The following is a 17,746-nucleotide window of genomic DNA, read 5'->3' on the forward strand; positions in this document are numbered from 1 at the left end:
GCCACCTTTGCTCTTTTGTCTCGTAGCACGAAAGCCATGAAAGCCACAAGCCACAGAGGGCCCCACCGGCCCTGGGTCTCCTCCAACCTTAAGCCTCCCTGGGTCTGCATGCGGTCCAGACTCAGGGACCCTCAGACAGGAAGGGTCCTGCCCTGGTCTTCGGGGGGGATGCCCCCTCTGGCCACTTGCGGGTGGAGAGGGTAGGGCAGGCTCTGCAGGACCGGTCCAAGAGGCCAAGAGCTCCATGGGTTTCAGTGTCACCCGTGCAGAGCAGCCCAGACCCCCAGCCCCCTCCCCACACTCCTGGGTCTGCAGCCAGCCCCCCCCCGCCCACCTTGGAACCCGCGGCTGTGAAGCCGCCCCTCAAGGGCCCTTGTCCCCCACAGCCCCAGCCAGCATCCTCTGGAGTGACCTTCAGGATCTCAGCCCAGGATCCTGTGTCTGGCCGGTGGACCCTTGTCCTCCGTCCCCAGGAGCAGGGACCAGGAAAGGAAGGGACAGGGTGGCGGCGAGGCCTCTGGCCCCGCCTCACGGGCAGCACCTGTGCTTGACCACCTCTCTGCCAGGCACCAGCATTTCCATCAACTCTGGGAGGGGGTGTCGACCTGGCCCCGATGCAGGGCTGGCCCCCCAGAGTCAGGGGTGGGAGTCCGGCCTAGGCTCACCCCTCTCCTTCCAGCCGCCCTGTCTGTCCCCAGAGCCTTCTGGGGATGCAGACAGGAGACATGCCCGCCCCCACCCCTCAGACAAGGAGCGTCTCCTCCAGCACCAGGGGCGGCCCTGCACTCAGGCCCGAGCAGGTGTTGCTGCGGGGGCTGGGCCCGGGGGGGTTTCCCGCACACGCCAGAGCGCTCTGAGTCTGTCCCTCCTGCATGCGCATGCACCTGCGTGAGGGGCTGGGGGGGCTGTGGGGTTGCCCTCCCTTGACAGGGGAGGCGCCTGGTCCCCGAGCAAGATGAGCACATGACACCACCACCCGCAGGGCCTGTGGGGCCTTCAGAACAGAGCCCTGCGTCCTAGGAATCACTGCAGCCCCCCGTGCCCCAGGGCCCCAGGGAGGTGAGCGTCCAGCGCGGGGACCGGTGTGTGTGTGTGTGTGTGTGTCTGCGCGCGTGTGTGTGTCTGCGTGTGTGTGCATCTGTGTGTGTGCATGTGTGTGTGTGTCTGCGTGTGTGTGTCTGTGTGTGTGCGTCTGTGTATGTGTGTGCGTGTGTGTGTGCGTGTGTGTCTGTGTGTGTCCGTGTGTATGTGTGTGTGTCCCTGTGTGTGTCTGTGTTTGTGTGTGTCTGTGTGTGTCTGTGTGTGTCTGTGTGTTTGGCTCTGTGTGTGTGTCCGTGTGTGTGTGTGTGTCTATGTGTGTCTCTCTGTTTGTATCTCTGTCTGTGTGTGTCTGTGTGTCTGTGTGTGTCTCTGTGTGTGTGTGTGTCTCTGTGTTTGTATCTCTGTGTGTATCTGTGTGTGTCTCTGTGTTTGTGTGTGTGTCTGTGTGTCTGTGTGTGTCTCTCTGTGTGTGTCTGTGTCTGTGTTTGTGTGTGTGTGTCTGTGTGTGTGTCTGTGTTTGTGTGTGTGTGTGTGTGTGTGTATTTGTGTGGACACACAGGTCTTGCCCTGCTGGTGCTGCAGGCAGTGGGCATCAGGTCAGGGGACAAAGTCTGGCCGGTCCTAAGCTGCCCCGCCCTCCTGACCCATCTCCTTCCTCTTGGCCTCCGAGGCCAAGAAACCAACCTCCCTTCCCTGGGGTCTGCCAGGCTTATTAAAGGCAGGCGTCCGTGGACCCCCCTCCCACCCCCTGGCCCCCAGGGCCCCTGCCCACTCTCCCGAGCCATGCATCACCCTTCCACTCCTTCTGTCACCACTTATTGAGCAACTTCCATGTGCCCACACTGTGCGAGGCATCAGGCGAGACACAGACAATGAACAATGAAATATATAAGAACTAAATAAAAGAAAGAAATGATTAAACTGGCTGTGGAAAAAGCAGGGGAGAGAGAACCAGTGGTTGGGGGATTTTACTTGTAAATGGGCGTGTCAAGGACTACTTCATCACAAAGGTAACATTTGTGCAAATAACTGAGGGAAGAGTGGTCCGTCTGCTCATCATCCCTTCACCTACCCACTCCCATCCGTCCACCATCCACCTGTGCATCCATCCATCCATCCGTCTGTCTTGCCATCTGTCCGTTTGTCCATCCATCTACCCACCCATGTGTATACATTCCTCTATCCACCCATCCACATCCACCCACCCATCCACCATCACCCATCCACCATCATCCATCCATCCATCCATCCACCCACCCATCCACCATCATCCATCCATCCATCCATCCATCCTCCCATTTGTCCATCTGTTTGTCCATCCATCTACCCACCCATGTGTATACATTCCTCTATCCACCCATCCACATCCACCCACCCATCCATCTGTCCATCTGTCCACCCACCCATCCACCATCACCCATCCACCATCATCCATCCATCCATCCATCCATCCTCCCATTTGTCCATCTGTTTGTCCATCCATCTACCCACCCATCGTGTATGCATTCCTTTGTCCATCCCTCCACCCACCCACCCACCCATCCATCCATCCATCCATCCGTCTGTCCATCCCTCAATCCATCCGTCGACCCATGCATCCATTCCTCTCTCCAGCCACCCACTCACCACCATTTGCTGCCTCCTCTTGGGCACCTGGACTCACAGACATGAATGAGTCAGTCTCAGCCCTCCGGGGACCCACCTGCCAGTGAGGACGACTCTTTCACAGGCTCCGGGTAGCTGTGGCGGGGAGCAGGGGAGGGGCTGGGCGAGGCACTGTGCACAGCCTGTGAGGTTCCCATGTGGCTTCTCCCTTGGTCTCTGTGTATCTCACAGTTGAGATCTCTACCCCCCACGGGCCAGGCCTGGCTTTCTGCTCACCAGGCTTCCCCCACGCTGTAGCCAAGCAAGGCTGGGAACTCAGTAGGCGCCCAGTAAATACCGGCACGCTGGCTGACTCATCCCTGCCTCTTCCTCCTCCATTCATCCCGCCTTACTGTTCGCTCCTTCACCCCGGCCTCCCTGCCAGCCTTCAGCCTGACCTGCTCACCTGCCCCCTCCAAGTCCACTCTTGGCTGAGGCCCAGGCTGGCTCTGGCTCTGAGGCAGGCCCCAGGGGCCACTGCAAAGGGCCTGCCTGTTGGCTGAAGTGCCAAGCCAGCAGCACCAGCCAAGCGGACAAGGACCCTGGCTGGGAAACAGCCCCCATGGCCTTGAAGGGTTGGGGACAGACCACCTAGTCCAGGACCCCTGCCCTCCATGCTCCAAGTGGCCAGGGACACCCACCTGCCTGTCCAGCAAGGAAGGGGCTGCTAGGGTATCAGATGCTCCTAGAGCACGGGCGGTGGAGGCCAGGTGCAGGGGTGTGGGCTGCTCTCTTGGGTGGGTGCCCCGTGAAGGCCGTCTCTTGGTCATCAGAAGTGGGGCATGTCCGGTCCCTGGCCCACACTCCCCAGCTTGCGCTGGGCAGATGTGTGCCCCCTGGGGCCCCACCTGGCTTAGAGAGCCCCTGACTTTGCCCTGTCAGGCCACCAGGAAAGCAAAGGATTAGGGTGAGGGTCTGAGGCGGCACATTTTTGGGGTGATTTCACCAAAGGGCACCAGGCCGTGAATCCTTACAGCAGCTGGACAGGCTGGCTAACATCAAGTCTTGATTTTGCAAGCAGTTGGTGCAAATTCCCAGCAAAGGTATTAGCAGGTGGCCCGGCCAGTTGGGGGCTGAGCCCAAATCCCCAGCCTGACTTCTCTGCCCCAAGGGACTGCATCCGGGGCTGCTGCAAGGGGGACCCTGCCTGGGTGCCCCCGCCTTGGGCCCTTGTTACCGGACTTTGGATTCTCAGGGCTGGGTCCCAGGACATCCACTCGGAAGGGGAGGGGGGCTCAAAGGCTGGTGGGGGGACTGGAAGGGACCCAGGGGTTCTTGTGCCCGGCCACGACACCCTTCCGAAACCAAACCCCCCAGCACAAAGCAAAGGCCAGGGGCCCCGGCGAGTGTGTGGAAGGCTGCCTGTGGGCTGGGCTGTGCCCGGATAGGCATCTGGGGACTCCCCCAAGCGGGGAGCAGGAGAGGAGCTGGGGAAGGTGGTGATGGCAGATGACCTAACCTCAGACCAAAGAAAACACGGGGGGAGCTCCCCACTTGCCCACGGGATGCCGGGCGGGACTCAGTGTCCTGCGCTCGGAGGGGTGAGCGTGGGCGTGTGATTCTGCGGGTGGCGCCAGCCAGCTGGGGTGTAGGCATGGCCCGCAGCAGGTGGTTCCTGCCCCCAACTCTGACCACGATGACCTCTCTTCTGAGTGCTTCTTGCTTCCTACCCCACCAGACCTACTGCTCCAAGGCTGTCCTGCTTAGGGGTGTGGACTGGGCACCTCCAGTCCCGTTGTGGTCACAAAAGGGCTTATGGGGGTACAGAGTACCTGCACACAGGCATGACATATGCATACCCACGTGCACCGCAATGTGCGTGCGTGTGCACGCGCGCGCGCACACACACACACACACACACACACACACACACACACACAGCTCCCAGCCTAGTGCCTTGGAAGGGAGGGGGGCAGTGAGCTCAGGCAGCGAATGGAGGGGACAGGGCAGGGGGCCGTCCAGCTCCCACCTCCCTGATGCCCATGCAGTGATGGCATGTCCAGCTCGGTCTGTCCTGCTTGGCTGTGAGACCCACCGAGGGGAGGCCTCTTGCACACTGAGCCGGGCACACGGTCGGAGCTGGCCGGCTCTATGGAGTGACATTCACACAGCCCATGAGTGGGAGACACGTGGTCAGCTCAGCGCAGAAGGACTCCCCTTTGGCCTCTGTCCTAGTGCGGTGCCCAGGTTTGGGGACGCTCAGTGTCCCCGTGTGGGAGGAAGGGAACTCACTGAAACGCAGATTCCTGGGCCCTCCTTAGCCCCGCTGCGTCTGTGTCTGCACGGGGAGCTCGTGTGCTCCCAGAGCCCAGGCCACTCTGCCCAGCAGCTGTCTCGGGACTGCTGTCCCTGCCGAACAGCGCAGCAGGAGGCTCCGTGGAGGGCAAGTGTCTAGGACTTAGGTGCAACCAGAGCTGCCTGCGGGCCAGGCTGGAGAAAGGGCTAAGTGTGGGGCTGGGCGGGGCAAAGCTACCTTCCCCAGGGCGCGGTCATGCCCGCCCCCCTCCACGGGACACTCACCAGCCAGAGGGTTGCCCTCAGCAGCCTGCCCTCCCCCCCCCCCCCCGCGGCTCCCTCTGCATCCCCTCCCCCTGCCCATGCCAACCCCCAGGAGGGCACAGCCCCTGAATGAACAGTGTGCCTGGCATACCGCTGGGGCTCAGTGAGGACTGGGGGCTGAATCGGAAGTCGCCAGCCGGGAAGCCTCTGGTGGTGCACCCCTAGCCCACAGACCCCTCCCAGCAGCCACACATCCCACCCAGCAGCAGCCTCAGTTTACTGAAGTGTTTTTGACCACCCTCTGGCCCCACAGAAGGAACGTGGGGTGGGTGCAGGGAGCAGCGGGCCACAGAGGGAAGCTGAGGGCAGCGTTCAGCCTGGGGAGGGGGCCGTGGGCAGGAGGGGTATTCTGCAGGGTTGCTGGAGGGCCAGTGGGCTGGGTCACACTTGTACTCCCTGCCCTGACCCTGACCCTGGGCCCTTCCTTCCCTGAACCCGGTGAGTCCCAACCCACTCACCATGCCTGCACGCCTGGCCTCACCCCTACCCCAGCTCCCCCCCCCGTCAGCCCAGGGTCTCAGTCCTCTCCTGGGGCCGCCCCCAGGTCCTCAGAGCTGGCAGGGAGTTCTCAGCAGCCCCCTGGCCAGCCTCCCATGCTCCCCAGGGTCCCCCTGCTGCAGCCCAGGATCTCCAGAGCAGCTTCCTGCATGGCTCAGGGCACCCCGAGAGCCCCTCATTTTCTCCCTGCCATGGCCCCAGCCCAGCACGTGGCCCTCCAAGAAGCCTGCCCAGGTGCGTGGGTAGCAACCTGTCATAATTAAAAATATATGGAAACAGACACAAAAGTAAAGTTGGTCGTATCGTGACCTTATTCAGCGGCCACCCAACAATGGCCAATTCAGAAGCCCTTTGGTCTAATCTCTGCCCTGACTCTGTACCCCGCCCTGCCTACCGACAGCTTCAAAGCCACTCCCGACATCACAGGACTCAGGGCCGCAGGAGGAAGTAGCCCGGTGCGCGGCTCCAGCACCTGTGGCTTCCTCCCCCGCGAAGGTCAGTGCCAACGGGGCGGGCAGGAGCCACACAACCGTCCGTTCCGCACTCGGTTCCAGAAGAATGAGCCCAAGCAACCAGCAAAGGGTCAACGAGGACTTCTTGTAGCTTCGTTAATGAACGAATGGTTCTGTAAGTTATCGGATGTCTTTTACTCCACGATTCTGTTTCACGCTCAGATTGTCCTCCTGTGGACGGGCCCCTCCCGAAACTTTTCGGTGGACGGGGCTAAAGAGTAATTTGGTTTGCAGATAAAAGAGCGCAGCAGTTGATGCCAATATTCCCGATTCGAATTTAAGGACAGATTCATACTTCCCTGATTTCCTCCTTCTCTCTCTTATACTCAAACTCTTGGCTCCCAAGGAGTCTAACATCACATCCATAATCCCAAAGTAAGAATACTAACGTTGCTATAACAATGCGGTTCTCTGGGTTCCTTCGTCCTACGAACGCTGGTGAAAATATTGATAACGGGTGAGCCCGTGTGGCTGTGCGGCCCTCGGTTCAGCTACCGAAGGGACAATCTCGTCGTCTGCGGGGTTTTCTGGTGTGACTAGCATGGCATGCCTCACTCTCTGTGTTCCCACGGGGCTTTGGGGCTGTTCCTGGAAGTGGAGCTAATCTGAGGGGTCAACTGGCACGTTGGCTAACCACCAGGCCCCCCACCCCCAGGCGATGTGCATGTGGACCCCCCGGGGCCTCGCCCGGGGAACCTGTGGACGTCCACCGATCAGATAGGGGACCAGTGGTATCGGCCCGTACTTTTAATTTGCATTTTTCTTGTTACCAGGGACGTTGCTCATTTTCTCGTAAGTGCAAAGATCACGGACTCCCCCTTTTCCTGGGAATTCTCCGCGTCTTTGGCCCACTTTTCCGCAGTCTGTCTGCCACGGTCTGTCCCATGTTGGCTGTCCTGAACGTGCCGGCGCTGTTAACCCTTGGCCTGCCACGTATGTCGTAAATACTCTTTCCAGCTGCTCATTGGTCTTTTTGACGTTGCTAATTTCAGCTATTGTCTCGATTTCAAGCACAGTGGGACATGTTTTGCCGGCCTACAGGTGGTTGTGGAATTCCCCGAGCCTGGCTTACAGAACCCACGTGACCTCATCTCAACTTTTATATCTAAGCCTCTGATCCATCCGAAACCTACTCCTCTGTGTCATGTGTGGGGTGGATCCAAACTTTTTTTTTTGTCCCTTCCTCCATGGCTCTCCGATTGTTCTAACACCACCTACTGAAAGATCGTCTTCCTCCTTCAGATTGCGATGTAGCTGTGTGGATAGTGCTCACTCACGCGTGCATTCATTCAGAAAAGATTGACTGAATGCCCCCTGTGTGCCCCGGCTTGTCCCCTGGGGCCCCTGCGGAGGCAGACTCTCCGCCTCCCTCTGGCTGGCTGCCGGGTTGTACTCCCCAGAAACGTTCCCTAGCCTCGGTGGCCCTGCAGTCTCCGCAGTGCCCGGAGCAGGCTGGGACCCACTTCCTTCATCTTTCTGCAGATACAAATGGCTGGCTGTGTGGCGAGTCTGGGGTGAAGGGCCAGAACTTTGCTCTAGCCACCAACAGGAGCTGGTTTTCTGCTGGGGGGGGGCATGAAATCAATCAGCCTGGGGTTCTCAGTGAAGACCTGGGAGTTGTCTGGGAAGTTACCCGTCCCCCACATGACATCCCTGCGCAATGTCCCGAAAGAAGCCGTTTTGTCCACACCCCTCCCCCCATCCTCCACTCCGGCACCCCAACGTGCAGGAAACCAAATGCCAGCCCAGCAATGGCCAGAGGCAGTGTGGAGGGCCTCACAAACCTGATCCCATCCCACTTCTAAACCCCCCAGCCCCAGCATCCAGGGAAATCCATGGGGCGCAGAGGCAAGCCTAGCGCAGAGCTCGAGGAGGAGACACCCATTCTGCATGTTACTAGAACCTCGAAAATGCCTTGCCGTGACCTTCCCAGCGGTCAAACCCTGCCTACACCCCTGAACCACCGCCTCCGGTAGGCACCACATCCCCCAGTGGCCCAAGCTTACCTCCTGGGTGCGATGGCCCCTAGTGGGCACTGACCCAACAGCATTTTTCTCCACCCACAGCGTGAATGGGTGGGCACAGGAAAGGGGGTGCTCAAAGTACTGCAGGAGCTAACAAGGCCGCCCTCCTAGTGTCAGGAGGGTGAGTCTGCCTGTGCCCTAGGGTGCCCCCCTTTCCCCATTAACCCCAGCCTCTCTCTGAAGTGGGTGCCTGTGCCCTACCCAGCTCTCCTGCCCTGGCAACGAGGTTCTCAGTCGCTGCACCTGCGGCCCCTGGCCTTCCTCCCCGCTTCAGCTGGGGGCTGCTTACTGGGCAAACAGGTGGGCGTGGGGGGGGCGGGGCGCGCACGTGGGCGCACGTGGGGAAGAGCGGAGGAGCGAGGGAGGGGGCGGGCGGGGCAAGTGAATGCAAAAAGGCGGGAGGAACAGGTGAGCGCACACCGGGCGGGACCCAGCAGGCGAGCAGGTCAGCGGTCTCGGGCGCGGGCTGGGGCGCCCGGGAGCGCGCCGGTTGGTCCTGGCGGGGCGTCTGGCCAGGGGCGGGGCGCGCCATCCCCGGGGACCGGCCCGCGGCCACCACCCCCTCCGGCCCCGCCCCCACGCCCGGGCGGGGCGGGCAGCGGCCCCCCGCGGCCGGGCTGGCAGCAGCGGCCGCCCGCACTGCGCCCCCGGCGCCCGCCCTCGCCGCAGCTCCCGGTGCCGCCGCCCGGCCGGCCCCCCGCGGGCCCTGCCTGACCATGGCCGCCGCCTCCTCCCCGCCCAGGCCCGACAAGAAGCGCTGGGGCTGCGGCCGCCTGCCGGGCTCCCGGCGGGGCAGCACGGGCCTGGCCAAGAAGTGTCCCTTCTCGCTGGAGCTGGCGGAGGGCGGCCCGGCGGGCGGCGCGCTCTACGCACCCATCGCGCCGCCTGGCGCCCCGGGGCCCGCGCCCCTCGCGCCCTCCGCCGCGCCCCCGACCGCCGCAGACCTTGCCGCGCGGCCGCCGGTGAGCCTCGACCCGCGCGTCTCCATCTACAGCGCACGCCGCCCGCTCCTCGCGCGCACCCACATCCAGGGCCGCGTCTACAACTTCCTCGAGCGCCCCACCGGCTGGAAGTGCTTCATCTACCACTTTGCTGTGTGAGTATCGCCGCGGGCCCCGGGCGCGCAGCACCCAGGGGCTTCCCGCGGGCTGCGGAGCGGCGTGGGGGGACCCTGTCTCGCGCCACCTGCAGCCTCGGGGACCGTGCCAGCTACGACTCAGGGCTGTGGGGGGAGAAAGAGGTTATGGGGAACACAGCAACTCTGAGGGGCCTGTCCCTTGAAGTTCAGGGCCGGTGTGGGTGGGGGGGGCGGGGAGAACTTCCCGCTGGCTCTGCTCAGGCGTGTGGGGGGAGGTTGCCCCAGCCCAGAAGTTGGCTCCACTCCTCCCTGGAAGGACAGTCCCCAGGTGTTAAAACTTCTGGGAAAGGACGTGTGCCAGGGGAGCTTGCCCTTGGGTGCGGAGGAGAGAACTCAGGGTCGGCGGGCACCCAGGACTCAGGAGCCCCCAGGAGGTGAGGGCCCCAAGCTCCTGCTGGTGGCAGCAACATGTCCTAGCTCAAGGCAGGCCACGTGCGGCGAGTGTCCCGGGCCCGCGGGCGCAGGGCTGCCCCAGAGGGTGGCAGGCCGAGTGGTGTCCCCTGAGGGGTCCATATGGCTGTGGGGAATGCCCCACCCCCCTTCAGAGGCCCAGGCTCCCGAAGCAGAGGAGGCTGGAGGGGCCTCCGGGGAGGGGCAGGATTGCGCCCACGTTTCTAACCCTCAATGGGAGGAAGCTGTGTACTAGGGGAGGACCGGACCCCTCATGGGCAGCACCTGGCCCTGTTACCCAGGTGGTTCCAGTGCCCTTGCGGCGTGCCTGCGTGGGGCAGGGCAGGCCACTCCATTCCTCAGGGGCGGGGGGGTACAAGGAAGTTACCTCCTCGGGGCCACCCTCCTTGCTGACTGCCTGGAGCCCTCCCCTGCCGTTCCGTGGTTCCACTTCCTGGCTGCCCAGCCCGCAGCCTCTTGGTATGGTGCCAGCCCCTGGCCTGGGAGCCCTCACGGGGCCACCCCCACACGGATCATGAGGACTGGGGGGCTCTGCTGGGGGCTCCATGGCGGGGGTCTCCCTCTGGCTTCCTATTGGTGGTGACGTACTCATCCCTGCTGCCTTGGCTGGCCGGTGGCTGGGAGAGACCTGGTGGGGGGGGGAGGGGTTCAGGACCCTTTTTTCTCTTGCCGGCCGCTGCCAGAAGGGCCCCAGGGGTGCAGTGGGAGCCAGGCCCCGGCTGGCTTGGAGCATCGTCTTGGGCAGCTGAGGCAGGGCAGGGTGGGGCAGCCTCAGCCTCACACTTTGGCTCCTCTGTGGGCGTAGGTGGTATCAGGGGTGGTCCCCTCTGTGCGGAGGGACAGCCTTCCACAGCAGGAGGGCATGTCTCGGGGACTGTGTCCCCAGAGTCATGGATGGGCCCCGGTCTTGAAGCCTCTTCCCCACCCCAGCCCCCACCTGCCGCGGTGTCAGAGGGCGCAAGCCTCGTGACCGTGGCTGATATCTGGGGGAGAGCACGGCCCTGCCCGTGGCTGCAGCAGTGGCTTGTCTTGGGGCATAGGGGAGGGTTTGCGTGCACAGACGCCGAGGGATCCCACGAGTCAGGCACCGGCTGTGCCAACATCCGGTCGATGTCAGGCTCGCGGGCGCCACGGTTCACACGAGCTGCTTGCCTCCTAGCCCTCGCCTGAGAAGCCCAGGGGTGGGATGGACTCCACAGCCGGGTCCGGGAAAGACCCTGCCCGGTGGCCAGCTCTGGGTGAAGGCAGGGAGGCATGCCCGGAGGGCCACCAGGCGGTGTCGCAGTGCCTCCCCACCCCTGGATGGCTGCCAGGGCTAGGGGCCTCCCGAAGCCCCACTGGTCTGCGTCCTGGGGTGGCAGGCCCGTGGGTGCGCGTCGCCCGGGCTCCCTGGCTGTGTGGTGCCGTGTGGAGGAAGAGGGCTCGCCGCACCCCAGAGGAAGTCTCTGCTTACACTTGTGTTTTCTTCCTGATTCTGATTGTTTAGCTCTCGGAAGTTTGCTCAGCAGAGTTGCCTTTTGCCTGGCGTCTCCGGGAGCAGGCAGGCAGGGGTGGCTTCTGGGGATAGCGGCCGAATGTCTTCCCCACGGGGGCAAGCCAGGAAGGGATGCTCCTGGAGTGGCCGTGTGACCTTGGGTCAGTCATTTCCTGCTCTGGGCCCTGCCCTGTGGGAGGTATGCCGCGGCCCTGGGGCGTGGACAGCCGCGGCAGCTCTCCTGACTCGGGCCGGGGCTGGAAGGGACCCTGGCCAGGCAGGGCGTGTGGCTTAGCTGGGGCCTGGGAAGGTGCCTCCTTCTCCTCCTAACATCTCTAGGAGCTCAGCTAGCGCCGGACACTCTCAGAATTGGCCAGTCTTTTGAGGGCACCTGGCCTTCGAGCTGGGATTGCAGCGGTGGCCTGTGGCTGAGTGGCCAGGGCCCAGCTGCAGCCCCACGAGCGGGGTAGACGGCGGCCGCTCTGGCCCTCGTGTGGCTCTGAGCAGCATCTGAGATAGTTCGAGGGAAGGCCGTGTCCTTGCAGAGTCACTCCGTGAACAGGGCAGGATGCTCGCTGCGGCCGGCCAGCCTCCCTTCCCTGGCCTTGAAGGGCCGGGCAGGTGGGTGGATGTGGGAGCCACTGTCCCGCTGGGCCCTGCAAGGCTGGGCACGCTCTCCCAGGCGCAGCTGGACAGGGAACCCCTGCTCCGGCCAGCCGCCAGGAGAGCAGGCTTTCCTGTGTGCGCCTGGCCGGCCCCCGCTGCTGGGGCAGGGGCAGGACTCTGCCGCCCCTGTCGGCTCAGGCTTCCTGCCCCCTAGCCTTCCAGGGCCCTTTGTGTCCCCACCGTGTGGCGGCTCCCAGTCTAGCTGAGGGCGTGGGGGTCCTGGTCTCCCTGCTCATGAGCTTTAGTGGAGCCGTCCGGGTAGGGGAGACGCCCAGACCCAGGAGGGAGCAGGGTTCCCATAGCAACCTCCGTGCCCTGGCCCCGGGGCTGGGCCCCAGCCTTCCTCTGCAGACCCCCAGGGGTCCCTGTCCTTCCCCTGACTGGCGAGAGGCTTCCAGTTTTGGGGAGCCATGAGGAACCTCACCTGCCCCCCTCCTGCTCTTCCTCCCTCTTTTCCCTCTTCACCCACCTTCTCTCCTGCCTCCCCTCCGCTCCCCCACCCCGGCTCTTGGGAGCTGCAGGACCACACAGCCCCACCCCAGCTCTTGGGAGCTGCAGGACGACACAGGCAGACCCTTGTCCTGTCCCAGCTGCTCCTCATCCCGCCTCCCACCCATGCAGCCTGGACCCGGCCTCCCGCTGCGGTGGCTGCTTGGCCCTGGGCACACGGCTCTCCTGCTCAGGGTGCTCCCTCCGGGGCAGGTGCAGAGCGCCCCCCATGGGCAGTATCAGCTCCGGCCGTCCGATGCTTGGAGATCAGGTGCCGCTGAGAGGCTGGAGGGAGGGCCCGGGGGAGAGTGGGGAGGGCCCTGGCTCTCAAACTCAGCTGAGTGCTCCTGGCCCCGCAGCTGGGGGAGAGGACGCGGAGAACTGTACTGTCCAGTCCCTTTGAACTCTGAGCCCATGGATTTGGCCAGGTGGGTGCGGCTCCACTCTCTGCAAGGAAGGGCCTCAGAGCGAGGGGCAGAGTGTGGAGGCGGCTCTGGTCCCGAGGGCACGTGGGGCGACCGTCCACGCCTCCTGGGGGGCAGTGAAGGTCACCAATTTCTCTCCCAAGGCCTCCCAGGTGCTGTGGGCAACCCCAAATGTCACGGAGGGCAGGGCGGTGTTGATTGGCAGCAGGTATGGGGGCTGGGTGACCACGGGCGACACTACGTGACCCGAGCCCCGTCTTCACTCACACCTTCCGCATCTGTGACGGGACCTGGCCTCTGTGATGATTTGTCTTTTGCTGCCCAGCCCGGGTGACACTGGGCCCCTTCTCTGGGCTCTCAAGGGCACTGGCTGGTGTGAGGGTGCTGGCACACAGGGGCCTGGCTCTCCTTACTACCCTCCACCCCATGCAAGTGGAGGGGGATGAATGGTACTGTGTGCAAACCTTGGGGGCTCAGAGAGGGGAGGTGATGTGCCCAAGGCCACACAGCTCGGTGTGCTCAAGGCTGTTTGACTCAGAAGCTTGCAGTTCCTTCCTCCAGCTGGGCTGGAATCCAGGTAGGCTTGCTGAGGCCCCCTCGGGTGGCTGGGGGTTGTGATATTGACCCATTTGTCATGGAAGGAGAGGGGAGGTACCAGCCAGGCCCAGCCTGGAGGCCCTGCTGGGACTGGTGAACGTACCCTCCACGTCCTAGGACCACTCCCCCTGTGGGTGGGGTGGCCAGCCTTCACAGGCCTTTGATCTGGCAGCTCAGGCCTCTGCCTTAAAACCCTGCTGCCCAGAACCACAGGCTTCTCCTCCAGGAAGCCTTCCTAGATTGCCCCGGGCAGAGCTTTGCCTTGTTTCTCTGCCACCCCCACCCCAGAGCTCAGACCCCCGATGGCTCAGCTGCTCTTGGGTGGTAGAAGGTCCGAGTGGGTGGGCAGGGCTGCCGGGGGATATCTGGGTCCTCCCTCTGCCTGGCAGCCCGCGGAACAGGCACTCATGAGAGGATCACCTGGCATCCGGCCTCGGAAGCCCAGGCCCTCTCCAGCCTGGGCCGTGGCGGTCGGCCTGCTGCCTGGCAGCTCTGAGCCCATAGACAGGCCGGGCCTGGTGATCTCCGTCTGTGGGTATTTTTATCCAGCGGCATTCCTGAGCTTGGGAGAAGGGTGTGCTCAGAAAGGAGGAGAGTCCTGCAGGCCCCGGGGGGTTGGAGAGGGTGTGGGGTGCTCTGCAGAGCACTTTCATCCAGGACGTCTCTGTGTCCAGAGCAGCGTTGTCTGGCGGTGGGCACAGAGCCTGCGGCCGGGGGCGAGGGGGGCTGGGGGTGAGGGCCCGGGGTCCGCCCACCTGTGCAGGTCTGGGCACAGGGCCGTGTGTCCTGAGGAGGAGCCTGCGTCCCTCCGCAGAAGCCGGGTCCCTACTGAAGGACCAACGCGTGCCCCAGGGACGGCGATGCTGTTGCCCAGGGAGGGCTCTGGGCACAGGAGGAACCGGCCGTGGCCCTGGGCAGCCACGGAGGGGGGTGGGCAGAACTCTCTGAACCAGGCCCAGGTTGGAGGGCCCACCCTGTCCACCCCACCACTGGGGACTCTGGACCTGGTCCCTGCTCCCTTTTTCTGCTCGGCCACTTGCAGCTGGGAAAACTGAGGTCTGGCCTCTTGGCTCACACAGCCCCTCTTCTGCGTGGAAGTGGGTGTGGTGCTGATGTCTTCAAGCGAGGTGGGGGTCTCATTCTTGGCATCGTACCCACAGGCACGCCCACTCCCACTGGCTCTTACCTCCGATCCACAGGGCACTGACGGCCACGTCTTGCCGCCGGGTGCCAGGCCCCTGGGGGGCAGGGGCTGTGGGCTTCCCCTCTGGGTGCCCCAGGGCTGGGCCCCCTCCTGGCTCCTTTCCTCACGGTTCTGTTACTGAGAGGATGCTCAGGACGGGGGCGCCTCTGCATCTTCTTGCTGAGTTTGTGGCTAAGTGCCATGCAGAGAAGGCCCACATGAGGCAGAGGACAGGGACTAAGGCCAGGCCGGCTGGACGGAGACCCCCCTGCCACCGCACCCCCAGCTCCCTTCATCCCTGGAAGGCTTCTCTGGATGGAGACCGCCCAGCCCACCCGGTCCCTCCAGGGGTTGCCTCCTTCACCCGCAGGCTGCTTCTGGCCTGTCCAGCTAGGCGGGGTATCAGGAGGAGGCCTGATCCAGGGGGCAGGCCACTGCCTCCCAGAAGTGCCCCCCGCATGGCAGAGGGGGTCGCCGGGGGGCCCTGGGGGGAGCCCAGGAGAGTTTCAGGTGGTGCCCGGGGAGACACGCGCTTTGAACATTTGATCTTGGTGGGTCGTGTGGTTTGGCTTTCCGTTCCGTGACATCTCCGGCTGGTCTCTTATAAAAGTCACATCTGCATTTTTGGCCAGGGCAGCTCAGAATATAAGCTGTAAAATGTAAAGTTTGGTGAATTAAAACTGTGTGGTGCTGGCATATGCGCAGGCAGATGAGCAAGGGATCAGAATACAAAACCCACATACAGACTCAGCTGCACGTGAAAACGTAGCCGAAAATGCAGCCCGCCTCTCCAGCGGGTAGGGGAGAGCTCCAGTCCGCGGGGCTGGGCGAGCGCAGGGCCCGAGGAGGAGGTCCAGGCTGGGCCCCTCACGCTGCCCAGCAGGTGGACTCTGGGGAGCTGAGCCGGGTGCACAAAGATAAAGGTACAGACATTTGTGCGAGAAGTGACCCTCGTGTGACCCCGGCACCTTCAGAGCAAACAGCAAAGACAAAACTTGGGAGAGAGATGACGCCTTCTCAAGGAGGGTCCGTTTCTCTGATGGAGAAGGAGCTTCTGAGAGTGTGCAAAAGCCCATCATCCCCCCAGAAGGTGAGCACAAGACAGGAGCCCGGCTCCCAGTGGTCCTGAAGCAAGAAGATGCTCGCACACTCACGGGCAGAGACGTCGCCGTGTCCCATGGGACAGGTAGGAACCCGCCAGCGTGTGCAGAAACCCCCTCGCTGGCAGCTTGCGAGGCTGGGGGAGACTGCACTCCTCTTGCGGGATGGTCTGCGGGATGGTAGAGTCTGTGAGGAGGGGGCTTTGCAGGCACTGACCCCCCCACACACAACCCCATGTCCTGCAGCCTATCTCGAAAATTCTGGCCAAAAAAGAGCCAAACCAAAAACCAAAACAACACCCCCAGCAAAACCAAACAGGAAAATAAACCCGTGCACCAGGCTGTTGGTTACAGCGCTCCTTCTAACGTGACGCCGTGTGCGGGGTCCTGTGCAGACGTGAGGGAGGCGCGTGGGACCCCGTATGCTTTTATGGAGTGGCTACCGGCACACGGCGTTAAGTGAAAAAACTCCGGCGGGTAAGAGTCTGACGAGCCAGTACTCGTCTAGGAAAGGAAGAGACACCGACGCACCCGCGCTTGCTTTCGGCTGGGACAGCAGAGGCGGCGGGGGGACGGCCCGGAGCAGCTACAGAGGTGACGTCCGGGGAGCGCAGGCATGATGGAACCCACGTGGCTCGGAGTGTCCCTCGTTCCACCGATCTGACTCTGAAACCACGTGGTTGTCGGCGGTCCCAGCACGGCTGTGATGCCCTTGCTTCATTGTCCCGAGGCCTTTGCGCGGGATCTGTGGGTTAAGGCAAGTGAGCATCACGTCGGTGTCCTTGACGACCAAGATTTTGGCCGAGGACGAAAAAGCCAACGTCAGTTAGGTCCAGCTCCTGCCCACCCCCCGTCTGCATTAGAAAGAGAGGTTATCAGAAGGCGCCCCTCATGAGTTTGTTTAAAAATTACTTTTCTGCTGGTTGGAAAGGGCCAGAGAGCAGGAGCCACCCCATAGCTTGAGCGCCTGCGGCTCACAGGTGGTGGCCTGTCCGTGCTGCGAGACGTGGCCACCTGTGGGCCTGGGGCAGGAGAGGTGCGGGCGGGTCCCGTCGCGCTAGAAAGCAGGACGGCTACCAAAGGCCGCTGGGGCCACGTCCCAGGCTTTGGCGACAGTTAGCTGGACGGTGTGACCCCCGCAACACTGTGACACTTCGGGAGCGGTGATCACTGTGGACTGAAGTGCAGCGTGAGGACTTTGGATCCTGGAGGTCATCCTGACGTCAGGGGCACAACCAGCAATCCCGTTTGCAAACAACTTGTTATTTTGGGCCCCGGCGAGGGAAGGGCAACCCTTGGCTTTCCCACGCGTGACTCAGGGAAACCAAATAGAGGTGAGGCCATGCCTCTTCTCCAGGACCCCACCTGCTGCCTGAGCAGGCGACCCGGAGTCCTGCTGGGGTCCTGGGTCCGGCGCTGAGCATTGCGGCGGCTGGCGACCTGTCCAGGGCAGGCCCAGACGCAGGCCGGCCCCCCACGCCTTCTCGCCAGAACAGATGGGCGAGTAGACGCGGTGAAGGCTCCAGATGTCAGTGCGAGCCTGGTAGAGGCACCAGGGCCAGAGAGCACGCGAGAGGACACGGCGGGGTGCCTCCTGCGAGATCCCACCTCGGGGACCCCCTGTAGGACAAAGGCCCGATGTCCACCACAAACAGAAGACCAGGAAATGAGAACAAGAGGAATGGGAGCGTTCGGATTGAGAGAGTCCACGAGGATCCTACAGGCACCGATGGTGACGTGGGACCCCGGCTAGCCCTGAGGCAACCTTGCCTCGTTTTCCAGCTGAGCGTTGCTTGCCCCCGGCTGTCCCCCCCTCTCCTGGTGCGCCGTCCCCGTTGGGGGGCCCACACCCAGCTCCCAGACTCCCTGCGGCCCCTCAGCTGTAAGCCGGGGGAGCCAGGCTTCCTCGTGGGCCGTGGTGGGGACTATGTAGCTGCACCGTGGTGCCTGCTGGTGTGAGGTTGGAGCTCACGTGCGGTGCCCTG

At 63.2% G+C, this 17,746-nt stretch overlaps 1 protein-coding gene across 7 annotated transcripts in view; it reads left to right on the forward strand.

Annotated features, from left to right (window-relative positions):
• Positions 1-8,917: 8,917 nt before the first annotated feature.
• The window catches only part of KCNQ1 (potassium voltage-gated channel subfamily Q member 1), a 315,307-nt gene continuing 306,478 nt past the window's right edge, over positions 8,918-17,746 (forward strand). For all 7 annotated transcript variants that reach the window (XM_088017545.1, XM_028117975.2, XM_088017544.1 and 4 more), the window contains exon 1: positions 8,918-9,374. In XM_088017545.1, coding sequence (XP_087873671.1) covers positions 8,995-9,374 — 380 coding nt within the window. In that variant the 5' untranslated portion in view covers positions 8,918-8,994. The remainder of the gene's footprint in view (positions 9,375-17,746) is intronic.

The sequence above is a fragment of the Eumetopias jubatus genome, unplaced genomic scaffold, assembly GCF_037043125.1.
Source record: "Eumetopias jubatus isolate StellerSeaLion01/CBP00866 unplaced genomic scaffold, mEumJub1_p1.0 scaffold_13, whole genome shotgun sequence".
NCBI lineage: Eukaryota > Metazoa > Chordata > Mammalia > Carnivora > Otariidae > Eumetopias > Eumetopias jubatus.